Source organism: Sciurus carolinensis, chromosome 11 (assembly GCF_902686445.1).
Source record: "Sciurus carolinensis chromosome 11, mSciCar1.2, whole genome shotgun sequence".
Taxonomy (NCBI): Eukaryota; Metazoa; Chordata; class Mammalia; order Rodentia; family Sciuridae; genus Sciurus; species Sciurus carolinensis.
In genome coordinates this window covers 120,547,893-120,563,309 of record NC_062223.1, presented here as the reverse complement: position 1 = coordinate 120,563,309, position 15,417 = coordinate 120,547,893, and the positions used below count along the sequence as shown (strand labels likewise).

The window sequence follows — 15,417 nt, the reverse complement described above, 5'->3', positions numbered from 1 at the left end:
CTATGGCAATGAACAAAGCAAAGTCCCTGATCCTGTGACCCTCACACCGCAGCAGAGGCAGACCTTAAAATAAACAGAGTGTGCAAATGTAGGTCAGAGAAACATGCGTTGGGGACTGGGAAGATGGGGTGTTGTTGTTTGTGGATGGATTTTATTGCCCTTTGGGTCTAAAATAAACAGATGCGTGCTGAGAAGACCTCTGGAGCAAGGTGGGGCCTACAGAGATCGGCATTCAATACAGACTGGCCAGAAAGGTGACACTGAGCCAAGACTGTGGTCACTCTCCAGCCTCCTGTTCAGGATTACACCAACAGCTAAAAGCAGCACTTCTTAAGCAACACAGATAACTCTCAGGAAAGATGAGCTGGGACACTCAGTCAAGACTTGATGCCTAGGTGGAGGTGCATCCAGGGCAGCCGAATCCCCTGGCTGTGAGTGACCTCCCCATCAGCCCCACTCACAGCATCCTGCAAAGGTGGCATCCTCGTCTGATCCATCCCGGCACTGGATGATCCCATCACACACCATGGAGTGGAAGAGGCACTGCTGGCGGTTCTTACACACGAAGTCCATAAAGCGCGTACAGAGAGGTTCTGAAAGGGAGCCCGCAAGGAGAAAGGGCCATGAGCACTGGGCCTGGCTGGGCCCTCCCAGCCCCGGGCATTGCACACTGGTTCAGATGTGCATTCAGGAAACGACAGTAATAGCCACGGTTGGTCGAGCACTTGTTTGTGCCAAGTCCAGAGCTAAAGCACTTGACATAAAGTGCATCATTAAACCCTCAAAACAACATTATAAAAGATTTTATTGTCTCTGTTTACAGAATGAGAAAACAAGGGTAGCAGTATTAAGTATTTTGCCAAGAGTACACGGCTGAGGAGGGTGAAGCCAAAACTGAGATCCAGAGCTGTCTGGCATCAAAGCCCATGATCTGAATCATTATTAATATGATATTGACTCTAACACAGTCAACAAACTTTCTCCAGGAGACAAGAGTTCTTGAGTGAATTGTGCTCCGACGTTCCCGCTTAAATTTCTATGTTGAAGCCTAAGCCCCATTGTGAATGTATTTGGACAGGGGTCCTTTAAAAAGGCCCTGAAGGTTAAATCGAGTCATAGCTGGGGCCCTAATCCAACAGGACTGGTGTCCTCATCTACAGACACTGGCAGAGAAAAGGCCACATGAGAGCACAGCAAGAAGGCCTTTGGATTTGAATTGCAGTTGCTCCCTCCTGGGTCTGGAGCTTGACAGCCTTCAGATTTAAATTCTGACCTCAATTTGTCCCTGGGTTCCCAACCTGCTATCTCACCTTATCGATTCTGGACTTGCAGCCTCCATTATCATGCAAGTCAATTCCTTATAACTCCATATACACAGGAGGCAGGGTATATGCTGTGTATGACATGTGTGTTATGTGTGTGTATGTGTTTATATATCCTGTTGATTTTGTTTCTCTGGAAAATCCCAAACTAACACAAACACCAGAGAGCAAAAATGTTGGGCTCTGCATACACCTAAAAGTCTCTGTTACAGCTACTTGATTTTACCGCCATAACATGAGGCCAGTCATGTATACATAAGCAAAGGGCGATGTTGTGTTGAAACATAACTTCATTTAAAAGAATAGGTTATGGGCCAAATCTCACCCACAAGACAGTTTGTACTAACATATTAGCTCTCAATCTGAACTGCACATTAGAATCACCTGGAATTCTGTTTTAAAAAAAATCCCAACACCCAAGTGTGACCCAAGTCACACTCTAGACTAATTCAGAATATCTGGGGGTAATACCCAGGTACCAATAGCTTTTAGAGCTCTCCCGGTGATTCCAATGTCCACCAAAGAGGTGCACCACTGACCCAAAACAATCTTTCTGGGTCTAAAAACAAAATGGACTAGAAAGGGTCACCTAGCCTAAAAATATTTCTGGAGAGATAATCAGCAACACAAATAAAAACCAATCAGGTAAAAGTAAGTGTCCAACTGAAAACAACTGGTCAATTTATAATACGCATAGCAACAAAACAATACCTTTCACCAACGCATGAACTAATCCCATAACCACACACCCCACCAATCTTTCCACTCTCCCCTACCCAAACCATGTCGCCCTTCCTGATTGGCCACTGAATCCTGATCCAGCACTCAGGGTCAACTGGTTCAAAGTTAAACACAGCAGGTACTAAAGAAACAAGAGATCTGGTCCAACAGACACTCTTCATTACAACCACCAGGGCCTGGCACTCCTCCTGGGCAGGGAGCAGACTCACCACAGTGCTGTTCATCGGATCCGTCAGAGCAGTCGCGCAGTCCGTCACAATGTTTGCTAGATGGGATGCAAGTGCCATTTGGGCAGCGGAATCCATTGCACTTCTTCTCTGAAATTCAATCCAGAGAAGAATGAAAAGGAAGAAATGAGCAGGCACTCACCTAGACCGTTGGCAGGGCTTAGATTCATACCACCCAGGGGACAATTGGGCAATAGCTATAAAATTACCAATGTATACAAAAATTTGACCCAGCAACTCCCAGTGTAGAATGTGTTGTGCTTACACAAATGAAAAACAGTGTAAGGAAAAGGTCAGAACCTGTACTTAATGTTAAGTAGAAGTGTAACAGATGGAAAACCACCTCCATGTCCATTAGTGGGAGACTGTTTAATAAATGACTGTACATGGGAAGTGGACAGCCAAGAGAGAAGGAAGAAGCAGCTCTGTGATAAATTCTGTCCCAGATAGAGTTATGTAAAAAAACAAACTCAAAACAACATGCACAGTATATTACTATTTGTGTAAATCAGGACATGAATACAAACTAATTTTAATTTATATAGTCATGCATCATCTAATGATGGATGCATTCTAAGAATTGTGTCACTAGTCAATTTCTTCACCACGTGAGTGTCACAGACTGTCCTTACATTACTTAGATGGTCAATGTGATCTCTTGAAGCAATCAAGAGGTGAGGTAAACAAAGATGCGGAGGTGGCTACCAGTGTAATACGGAAGACAGTTGATTGGTTAACTTTTCCTTACGTAACTAGAAGGGGTATACTCTCCAGTAATGACAAAAAGCATAGCATAGTAAATGCACAAACTGATCGCTAGCTGTTTGCTATCATTACCAAGCACTGGTACCTTATGTACTTATGTGTGCTGTACTGGTGAATGATTGCAAATCCTATGCTTGGTGAATAATTCCATGAGGATTAGGTATAAGGCAACAAAAGGTTTTTTAATCCTATAAAAAGTCAATATTCCTAGGAAATTAGTCAAAGAACATCACATAGAAACAGAAATAGTAAATGAGTAGCACAACTTGGAGAAATGGTTAATGTCACTAAGTAAAACAAAGTTTCCAAAAGAGGTATAAATTAAAATCATAAGAGGCAAGCGCACTCATTAAGTTAGTAAGAACTACTAAAGAGATAAAAACTAAAAGCAAGGGAGACTAGGGGAAGCAAGCAGTCCATGGCTGGTGGAGACGCTCTTAGTACAGCCCCTTGGAAATGACCTGCAAACACTGGAAGAGAATCATGAGAACTCATCAGTACTTCCAACCCACAATTCCAGGAAATATCTCTAAGGAAAAATGAGCCTTTGCCTCCAAGGACATAAACAGCTGTCATAATTGTGTAAAACTCGAATGCCCAACCAGGAATGGGCTAAGTAAACTGGGTTATGGTAACACAAAATGAATATGCATCTTGCATAAAAAGCTAATTACAGAAAATACAGATATACGGAAATATCTTTTTTAAGAAAAAAATCCTGTAACATGGAAGGAGTAGAACATATAATGACACATAGACAACAACTATACTGTGAAAATTTTGAATGTTTGGCAAAAGGATAAGGACGGAGAAGCTTAAAATATTTGGTGTATAAAAGCACTTCACATACTGTTTTTGTGGTATGGTGGCATTTTACGCTTTTTGTTTGTGAGAGGGAAACTGCTGCCTGAGAATTAAGACTACATCATATGGCAACATGACAGAGTGGGTGGGCTTGCTTGGTGTCACAGTGGAAGCCTGGGTGCGGCAGGGCGTGATTTCACATCCTGGCCCATCTGCTGCCTCTTCCTGAACAGCAGACACTGGGGAAGCTCAGGTGGAAGCCAAGGCATTTGCATTTACCACAGTTAACCGGATCCTCGTCAGAACCATCTTGGCAGTCTGTGTCACCGTCACACGCCCACCGCTGGGGGATGCAGTGCCCGTTGCGGCATTGGAAGTTGGAGGCCTCACAGGTGTGATAGATGGCTGCCAACAGAGAAAAGGGACACAGTCACACCTCCCTCCTCTCCATCCCCATCAACTGTCAGGAGCCAGATGAAAGGAAGCTTTGCACTAGGCAATAAGGTTTGAAGGGCTAGGGCATCTGAGTTTCTCCTCAGGCAGGGAATGTGGCACTTGGGTTGACCCCAAGAGGGGGGAGGCAGTGACGAGAGTCTGTGATGACACGATGTCACAGGCCCAGGTGCCTCTGTTAAAAAAAATCCCTCCTCTTTACAATGACCTATGAGGTAAGCAGTATTACCCTTTCACAAGGGAGAAACAGGCTTGAGCTTGAAGAGACTGAGATACCTTCAGGTAATGAAGTAATAGCGCCAAGCTGTCCAAGGCAAAGCCTCTACTTTTTTTCTCCCATCCCTTGCTACTTGATCCTCTCCCATAAATCTGACTCCTCCAGATGCTGTGAAATAGGAAAGGCAGTGTGTGCTCTAAAGTTCTAGACCTGGTCCTGTCAATCTAGAGGACTCTATTTCCCATTAGATTGCTATTAGGGGCTCTTATAAGCAGCTCTGGCAGGCCATGACTTTATATAAATAAAAATTAAAAAAAACATCAAAACACTACCCAACTTTAAATGTGGAAAATTTCAGGCCCAAAAAACATAAAAAAGATTCAATGAACACAGGCCTCAGAACCTAGAATTGTCTAATCTGGATGATCAAGAGCAACATCAAACATTTTACCAGCCAATAATACATAACACCCACTACAAGCACTTAGAAAAAGCAGCAGCAGCAGCTAGTGAAACAGTCACTGTTATAAATGAACAGCTTCATGTGCACACATGGGCTGCAGCCACCTGCAAGTCATTTAGAAACATCTCAAGGATGAGTTCAAGTACATAATATCTGCCTCACTATAACTGCCTTCTCCATCAGATTTCCATTTCCTCCTCTGAAACAGAAAGCTATTTGTGTCTGTTCACTGCTAAAGGAAAACCAGAACTGGTCTTATTTACAATCAGCATAAAATAATCCAGAGTAATCCCCCTCATCCACAGGTAGGTTCTAAGATGTTTCATAAATGTCTGGAACTTGAGATGGTACCGATCCCTACATACTATGTTTTTCCAATGTATACATACCTACAATGAAATTTAGTCATAAACATAGAAAGAGATTAACAATACTAAAATTAAAATAGAACATTAGCAATATATCATAAGAAAAGTCATTTGAAACTTATCAAATATTTATTTCTGGAATTTTCCATTTGATATTTTCAGACTATGGTTGATCCTAGGTAACTGAAATGGTGGAAAGCAAAGCTATGGATGTGGTGGGGTGGGGATGAGTTAGAGAGGCTCCCTGTTAGTTTAACTGTGAACAGGATATCTTCACAGCAGGAAGAGGTAAAACAAACAAAAGCAGACTGTTGTGGAGAAAGCTAGTTTTTTATTCAACTGAGATGACTGGCAATAAGCTGCTCAAGGGTTGAGAACACTGCCTTACAATGTCCTCTACAATTTTACTGAATTTGAAGCTATTTTTGCAATGATAGGACATGCTAGGAACTTGCTTTACAAAGTACTTTAAAATAAGTAGTGAACCATTACCTGTGTCTCTCCAAAGACCAAGGCTGAATTTGGTAGCATTTAAATAAGTCTACGGGAAATTTCAACATTTATAACCTTTGGAATCCATTAACTATCTTTTTAAAATACACTTATCTTTTTGTAAAAGGAATAAATAAATCATGCAAGTTACATGAGTTCCTGCACCAATAATATCCATCACCTGGAATGCTCTTGGCTTTTTTTTCCGTGTCACAAATCTGATCGCCTTTAAAACATTCCTTACTGCCTTGTTTGCTTTCATAAAATGCAAAGTTGCCTAAACTGATTACCATGCTAATCTACTTGTTATTATTCAGCCTTTGTATTTCATTTTTAATTGAAAACTATTTCAAAGTGCTAGTGGGGTTTCTAAATGACAACTCTGGGAGGCATGTCTGAGATCTCCAGATTCTATCCCAAAGCTGAGATCAGAAAGATTAATCAGTTTGCACAATTTCACTCAAGAGGCCAGGCATGACTGGAATGTATAACATACTATCTTTTTCTGGACTTTTCTATCCTCAGAGTAATTTACCAGTTTTTGAGGGCCCGATAAACAATGCAAGCTTTATTAAAAAAAAAAAAAAATTAGAACAATGATGGAAGAGACTGGCTCTAAATCCAGACTGAAAAAATTGAGAAAGAAAGAGAAAAATCCTTTGCAAAGTAGGATTTATTATAAATGTAAGAACAGCAGGGTCAATGAGGTGAAAGATCATGGACATGGAATTTCAGTTTCTAATAAAGATCATTATCCTATGACTTGTGCTTTTAGAGCTTCCCTGACTCATTGAGACCTGATGAAACACCTGATGAAGGCATTAACCGAATATAAATGAGGAAAAAAAGATGAATTATGTACTATAACCAGGAAAGTACTACTCATTTTTTACAAAGCATAGGACTATTAGGAAGTACGTGAGAGAAAAGGAAAGTGACCGTAAACACATTTGAATGATTAATGACATAAAAGAAAAACCATAAAGCATAAAGAGAACTAAAAAATGAAAGGCACATTTGAAAAAGAGCCAAACAGATATTCTAGATACAAAAAATATAGTCATGAAAATAAAAATAGTAAACAGATGTGTGAAACAGCAGAATAGATTTAGTTGAAAGGAGAACTACTAAACTGGAAGGTAAGACTAAAGAAATAATTCAGAGTTTAGCACAGAGTCTGAAAAAGACAGTAAATATAAAAACAGGAGGCACAAGTAGTATGAGGCAGTTCAACAAATGGCTCACAGCAAGTGCCAAAGACAAGACCAAAGACAGTCTAGCAAGCAGATGAGGTTGAATTCCATAGTTGTAAGATCCCAGAATTATGAGAAACATAAATCCTCAGATCTTAAATAGAAAATGAGTCTCAGGAATAAATAAAACAGCCAAAACTATATAACACAAATTAAAGGTAAATACAAAGAAGGCTGTTGTTATTTGAACAGACATTCTGACAGTAGAACTACAAACAGCTCAAGGGACCAGAAAGAAATGGAGTGATTCTATTAATAACTTACAGAAAATTACTATTCACCTAGAAATCCAGACCAATTTAGATTCCACAGTGAATCTTAAAGACATGTTTATACGAATAGAACTTTCAAAGAGTTTACTACCCTCAGACTTCTCAAAAAATCAGGGAAGTTGGCCCTGGATACAAGAAGCAAAGGTAGATGGTAAATAGACACATGCCTACATAAAAGGTTGATTATTAAAAATAAAACAAATTTTTAGATCTCTGAAATGTAAAATCAAAAAACTAAATGGTGTTTTATGATACTAAGTATTTTACTAAGTAGTTAGGTAGTCAAAAAATGTAAAGTGCTTGTACATATAGGAGGTATTAAGAATGCCCATAACATATCTAAAGGTAATAATAGCTAGGAGAAAAGAAACTGAATGTACACATTCAGTAACAGGGACCGCAGGTTCAAGGGAATAAAGAAAACTTTGAAAAGCCCATGGATAGCAAAAGCTGGGAGAAGAAGGAAGAGCACACACAGCGCAGACGATGCATGGGGGTGGAGGCCAATAGGTTAGCAGCCCTGATCGCTTTCTCTGGTGTCATACGCAGCTTAATTTAATAGATCAGGAAGTGAAGTGTCGTGCCACACATCATAATGAGCTCACATCCAACCTCCAACTATTTTAAGATGATGAGAAAGAGAATCATCCTTAAAAGGTTTGGAAAAACAGTCATTGGATAAGGCTGCAGCTGAATGGCAAGAGTTTTAAATTATCCCCTGTGAGCACTGCCAGAAGAAAACCAGAGATAAAACCGGGAGTTTATGACAAGCCTGCCCACAGAAATGAGGTTGTGAATTCATTCTGGAAGACCGACACATGCTGCTGAAATACAAGTTTGACTAATGTGGTTGTGCTAACAGGATGTTCAATCACACTGCAATTTACAAACTGAAATGCCCAAGTGCGCCCTTCCGATTTATTAACTAATTATCCAACCAAAGTCGAAAACTTCCAGGCAGCATTCACGTGTTTCCTAGGTGGATGGCAGTTCCTTCACTTACCTTGGCTTTCCTCCTTTTGCAGACAAAGCTTGTGTGCACAGAAGCACTTTTCTGCAGTCTTTCTAACAGAAGCCCAGCACTGAGACTACCGCAGAAAGGAGACATGGGAGCCTTCTTGGGGGAGGAAACTTGGTGCTACCACAGAACATCCTGTGTGATGTATGTGGCCACCAGTTTGGAGGGGTTTAGGATAGAACCGAATGGTAACTTCTAGAGGAGATTGCAGAGCAAATCACATATTGGATAATGGAATTAGGGGCTTTATAAATTTTTATTTATAAATTTTTTTTTATAAGTTAGTTGTATAAAATCATGGAATATATAGTGATAATTATTAAAATAAATTTGTTTTTATTCCTTCACAAATGTGTATGTCACAGCAAGTGTCTATGGCCTCCATTCAATCATTAAACAAAATAATGTGATGAATATGAACAAAACCAATAGAATTAGAATACTACCCCTAACACCTCCTAGCATTTCCCTCACATTCCTGGTGTTTCTAACTTTACTTTTAATGAAATCTTATCTCAAACAGATACAAGCACAATTTAATTGTTTAGGGGAACCCTCCAACGTTCCATTTGAAAAACACGAACTAGTTGGGTCCTACCCCAAGTATGGTCCCCAGACCAGGGGCCAGCGTGTAAACCGCTTATTACTTTCCCAGAAGAACTGAGAAGACTGACCCAAAATATAAATCATCTATATCACTCAGAAAACTGTTTAGTTCCACTGACATTTTTCTTATAAGACTTTCTTGATGAAGGAAGTGGAATATTCATTTATATTCTGGCACAAGTTCCTATCTCATCCTAAACCGGCTCTCTGAGAAGCACTGAACCAGCTGATTTCTAAGGTCTAAGCTGATTCTGTGTCTAGATTTCATGATCATTTAAGGCTGTGACACTAGTCATGATGTTAACTAGTACTAGTATATGCAGCGGACATTAATTTAGTACATCTAACTATTAGATGAGTGCATTAATTAGGAAACACTGACCGGTGCAGTTGGCTTCGTCAGACCAGTCCCTGCAGTCATTGTCCCCGTCACACACCCAGGAGGAGCGGATACACATACCAGAGCTGCAGTTGTACTCGTCACTCCGGCACTGGTGCATTTCTGCAAGTGAGACGACAACAGAGTCGTGAAGGCAAAAACTTACTCAGAGTTCTGCCTCTGGTATCAAAGCTCTCACTCAGCCTTACAGATGGACCCTATCGCTAAGTATGCACAGATATCATGGACAACTAAGGATTTTGACGTTTATCACTTGATTATGACGTGACTATCTGTAGAGAGTGTGGACAGGCAGATCTTTAACCAGGGATTAAGGTCATCTAGGATAAGCATGCTGCAGATGGGTTATAGGTATGATCAGATACTGACACCCTAGTCTATTAGATAGCCTTGTCTGTCTATCCTGATGTATGTACTTCACAAGTGTTATCATTTCCTGGGCTTGCTGAGATGGGAAAAAAGTTAGAAAGCAGTGATGGAGGAGATCAGGCAGCATATTTCCAAGAAAGAGAAAACTCCTTAGAGACAAAGCTTTGGTTTGAGAAAAGAAATATTAAGAGGTCCTAGTGTGCTGACCACTTGGAGATGCTCAGTTCCAAGAAAGCAAGGTTAGTTTTGAGCTTCCAAAAGGGAGGAAACAGTTCAGGACTTTCTGTGGGCAGTAGACATGCTGCCTCGAGAAGACTAGGTCCTAGGCAGCGCAGCCTGACCAGGACATAAAAGGAGGCTGTTCTGTAATGTATTTCACCAGGCTTGGTGATCATTAGACCTGAAGCTACAGGTTGAATGGGTCCCCACAAATTCACGTGTAAAAACCTCATCACAATGCAATAATATCAAGAGGCAAGGCCTTCAGGAGGTGATTAAATGGGCTTAGTGATCTTACACTACAAAAGAGGTGTGAGAGAACTGCTAGCCCCTCTCCCACATGAGGACACAGTGAAGAAGTCACGCTCCCAATCTGCTGATGCTGTGATCTTGGATTTCCTAGCCTCCAGAACTCAGAAAGATAAACGTATATGGTTTATAAATTACCCACTCTTTTTTTTTTTTTTTTTTTTTTTTTTGTGGTGCTGAGAATTGAACCCAAGGCCTTGTGCTTGTGAGGCAAGCACTCTACCAACTGAGCTATATCCCCAGTCCAAATTACCCACTCTTAAGGTATTTTGTTATAGCAGCCCAAAAAGACTGAGACATAATAATCTCAAGTGAAATGTTCTAGAGCTTCGAAAAACAGGAGCAGCCAAACATGGGGCCCAGGAAAATTGTCCCAGTTTTTCTCCTTGAAGGGAGGTTGAAGGCAAAGGTGGTAAATGAGGTATTTAGGAGGAGAGTCTGGAAATGTATGAAGAAGAACTGCAACAGGGAAGGGGCTACCCAGGACCCTGGGATGGGTGCAGAACCAACTAGCAGGAATGGGGCATGGCTAGAGGATCTGGGAGATTAAAGTAATGAATGGTCAATGTGTGCACAGCGAGGGAGTTACACCACACCAGGCACACGAGCCCCGTGGGCTTCTTCCCTACCAGAGCAAGAGTAGCTGCACACTTCATACTTCTAAAAAATGCTAGGGAGAAAATGGTAGAAATGAAGGGAAAGTAGATGTGAATACCAAGAATATGTCTTATGGCACTTAATGAAGGAAAATTATGAAAACAAAAAACTCCTCCAGAGCCAAGTCAGGTGTATCTTCTGTGTGAAAGTGGCCCCTGATATGCTCTATAAATTAACTTGTGCTAAAATGATTTACAAGCAGCCCCTGCTGCCCTTATTTCAGTCTCTGTGAGTCCAACCACTCTTATAACAAAGCAAGTCCTGTCTGTGGGCACATGCAGAGGTCAGCTGGACCTGACCCTGTGGACAGGAAAGAAGGCCCAGCACGGCATCCATCACCATGTGTGGGTCAGCGTCTGGCTTCCTCTCTCATGCTGATGGTTCCTCCAAACTGCTTTATTGCACAATGTCTCCTTTAATGGTCAGCAACTACTACTTTGGGACCAGACCCTGTTAACTAAGATAGGGCTCATGAAACAGAAAGGGCAGTGTTATGCAACAGAAAGGGTAAGGAATTACAAAACAGGAGACATGGGTTGCAGTTCTCCATGCTGACACAGAATTACTGTACTACCTTGAATGAGACCCTTGACTTCTCTGGATCTTAGTTGCTTAATGTGAAAATTAAAAGGATTGGACCAGAGAATCCCCAATAACTTCTTGAAATTATTATACAAGTATTCTTCTAAATATAAAAATTTTCATTCAGAAAACAGTTGTTCAAGTAATGCTTATATCATCTGCTGATTTCTAACAGAGTCTAGTGAATTCAACTGGTTAAAAATTTTTTTTTCACAAAGGTGAAAATCCATACCTTTCTAAGACTCATCCTACACCTAACTCAGAGATGTAAGCCACATGTCTAAAGCTGATGACGACTCAAGAATTCATTTAGAAATCTAATGAACATACGATCACATTTCACCCTTATAGTACTTCTATAAGGCAAAGCTACGTCCATTTCCCCATTTTTCAGATCAGAAAAGAAAAGGATAATTAAAGAACAAGTAAGTAGTGGGAGCTAGTCTAGGCTCCATCTTTTCTCCCTAAGAATCCATAAAGTCTGGATTACCACCAGAACTGAATTTTCATGAAAAACAGCAAGCCAGCTCTGAATGGAGAAAGGAAATGACTCCAGCCTACCATGTGGGTGGAGGTGGGCACACAGCTAGAAGAGCAGAGGTACTGAAATGCCATCAGAAATCCTCCATTTCCAACTCCCCCACACACTAGCACAGCCCAGTTGGCAAACATGGTAACTCCCACTTGAGAAAGGGTTTCTGAATGCCATGCTCCCTTACCACAGTGACTTTCATCACTGTTGTCTCCACAGTCATCCTCAAGGTCACATTTATAGGACAGTGGGATACATGTCCCAGACTCCTGGCAGCGGAACTGGGTGTCCAGATCACAGATGGTGGTAGCTGAAATGGGAAAGAGATGACATACTCATTAGTACAGTGAATGCCTCTCAGATACAAACTTCCCACTGGAAAACCAATAAAAACATAGAAGGAAGCAGATTTTAGCTACAGCAACAGAAAGTAAACCTAGACTTAACGGAAGAAATCAATTATATAAGAAATGAAATTTACAACCAAGGGAAGTAAGGGCACATCTTTCTGGGAACAACTTCAGAAAGGAACAGGCCCTGGCAAAGTGAGAAACTATCATCTAGCTGGGGGGATTACCCACTAAAGTCCCTCCAGAAAAGAAAGTCTGCAGCTGTGAAGGTGTGTCCCTACACAGTTTTGTTTTACCTACAAAACTACCATTCGGGAGGCCCAATTCCATACATGAAGCAGACACTTCATCACATAGATGATCATGTACAGTTCTGTAGCAGAAACATGGGCTGGTCAGTCAAGATTGAGCATCTAATCCTGGCTTGAACTCTTCCTTGGGCAATTAATTTTCCTCTCCCCAAACTTCAGTTTACTCAACAGTATAATGAAGTAATACAGAATCACAGAAAGACGAGAGTTGGATCTGAATTCTTCCACCTATAACTTCCTTAATCTAACCTCTGTGCCTCCATTCACTCCTCCGTAAAGTGGAGATAGTAACTACCTGGCAGCATTATTATGAAGATAAATAAGAAAATATATTTGGAACCAAAGCCTGTTAAATAGGATGTAAAGATAATGGGCTCTAAACACATGTCACATCTCTTCCTCATTATGTCTCACAGTCTTCTGACATCAGAATGAGAATGGAATTAGATTTTCACCTATGAAGAAATTTCCCGGGCTTAGACATAAACCCTAGGATACAAAGAAAAACCCACCAGAAGCCCCTCCTGAGCAGCTGAGGGGCCCATGTGGCAGAACAGCATCTTAGGATGGAGGGTGGGGTGTGTCATGAAATGAAACGCCAAGAGGCAACAATGCTGCTAGACATCCCGGCAGCTTTTATTGGAGGTTCCATTTCTTCTCTGTAATTGAGCTCATGGTGGGAGGCAGGGGATGAATGCAAAATGACAAGACTGCAGGGGATTCACATCAAAACCCTCGTGCCTGACATCCACCCAGCTGGAGGAGTCTGTTTAAAGAGGGAGGGAAATCGACTGACAACATCCCTCCCGCATCGCCTCATCACCCCTCCTCTGCTCTTCCTGGCAGCTGGCGGGATGCCTCACTTAACTCCCCGTGCTGTAGCTCCCCATCATGCCTGGCCCTCTCCTGCAGCCTGGCCTGTGCACAGGGCGCCTCCTGCTATCTCAGTAAGCTCATCTCTCCTTGATAAGAGCACAGCTCTGCCCCTGCCCTGGTTCCTAAAAGAGTGGTGTTAAACCCCAGCCTCCTTCATCTCTCCTCTGTCTCATCCGATGGGTAGGGACCTGGGCCAGTCGGAAGTGGGAGAGAACAGAATAGAAAGCAAGCCTCAGGCCTCAGGAACGTCAATCTCAGCTGACATTCATGCCAAACCTGGAGGAAGGCAGAGCCAGCACTGCAGTTCACCCAGAGCAGGAACTAAAGTCTGTGGCAAGAAGCTAGGAGGCCAGCAACAGAGTTGGGTCGGGAGAAAGATCACTGAGCAAGCTCCTCCATAAAGGTAGAGGTCCTATTTCTCTCCATACATGAAACCAATCCAAGATCCAGCTTGTTCCTCTAGTGAACACCCAGCCCAGGGGCACAAGGAGGAATGACGAGTTGTCTTGTGTCCCTAGCTTGGACATATGTTCATTTAGTTTCTCTCTCCTTGCTTCTGTTCTGCCTAATCATGTCTGGGCGATTCTCTAAAAGGCACCTCTTTCCCATCCTCACGGGTAATAACTCTGTCCCTTCATCTGCTTCAATGCTGTCAATGATCTATCTTAATGTTTTTAAAGAGCTATTCCCCCACAAATATCACACCTGCCTGAGACTCTGGTAGGCAGAGAAGGCTTTATCAGTGGTCTAGCAAAAGACAGTCACAGGGAGGCTTGTGCCTTCCTGAAGCTGCCATGCGCACTCTTTTCCCTGGGTTTGAAAGGCATCCACTGACGCCAAGGGAAAATGATGATGGAAGGGCTTCAGAAGCCAGAATGGCCAGGACAGAGCTGCAAGGCCCTGAGGAGTTTAGTGAGCTGAGCATTTCTAAAGGTGCTTCTGTGGGAAGTGGCCTGGGAACCTGGCACCTGCTCCTGGGTGAATGCCTCAATGCATGTGCCAGGGGCCAGGCAGCGTCGGCATCTAGAGGCACCGTTAACTTGTTCGTAGAGTACAAACTGCTAAATGAGCCTCTGGGTTGATGAAGGTAATACACTGGAAACCAGCCTTCTGACCTGGTTTCTGGCTTCCCTGCTTCTGGTCTTTCTCTCATCCAATTCATTCTGCCAGCTGCCCATCTTTCCAAAGGCAAAATCTTCTCATGTCACTTCAGGGTTTCCCAATTGCTCTTCTAATAAAGTTCACAAGGCTCCTGCTGGCCTCTGCCTGTACTTTCAACTTCCCCTCTCCCCACTGCACCTATGTCCTCCACAGCCCACACAAGTACTGACATGCTGTCTGCTCCCTGGTCCACAATCCTTTCCCCCACCTCTGCTCAGTGCACCCCACACTGCAGGGCTCTTTATTACCACCAGCTCAAGTTGGATTTGGGTGTCCTTCCCATATATGGAACTTTCCCACTGGGGCCCTTATCACTCCCTGCCCATGGCTGTTAACTGTGCTGACATGCTCTTCAAACTATAAACTGATTCCACCTTGAACATTAATATATACCCAGACTCAGCACGGCTGGAACAGAGGGTGCTCCATCAATACCTTTTAAGTGAATATATGACCAAGAGATGACATACTAGATTTGCTACCTAACAGACCCAACTGGCATCATCATTAACCTTTTTCATCATTGTAACTCTAAATACTCCTTCCAACCTGCCACTTCTTCAATGTTAATTTAAAGAGAAAAGAAGGAGGCTACTTTATCAGCTGATGTCAAAGCTATTAAAAATTAAGTGAAGAAATGCTAGCTAATA

The 15,417-nt window shown here is 42.2% G+C and overlaps 1 protein-coding gene across 2 annotated transcripts in view; it reads right to left on the bottom strand.

Annotated features, from left to right (window-relative positions):
• The window catches only part of Sorl1 (sortilin related receptor 1), a 159,629-nt gene that overhangs the window by 42,275 nt on the left and 101,937 nt on the right, over positions 1-15,417 (bottom strand). For both annotated transcript variants that reach the window (XM_047516319.1, XM_047516318.1), the window contains exons 24-28: positions 12,257-12,379; positions 9,384-9,503; positions 4,139-4,264; positions 2,273-2,380; positions 462-593 (exon numbers count right to left, since the gene is read on the bottom strand). In XM_047516319.1, the coding sequence (XP_047372275.1) occupies positions 462-593; positions 2,273-2,380; positions 4,139-4,264; positions 9,384-9,503; positions 12,257-12,379 (609 nt within the window). The remainder of the gene's footprint in view (positions 1-461; positions 594-2,272; positions 2,381-4,138; positions 4,265-9,383; positions 9,504-12,256; positions 12,380-15,417) is intronic.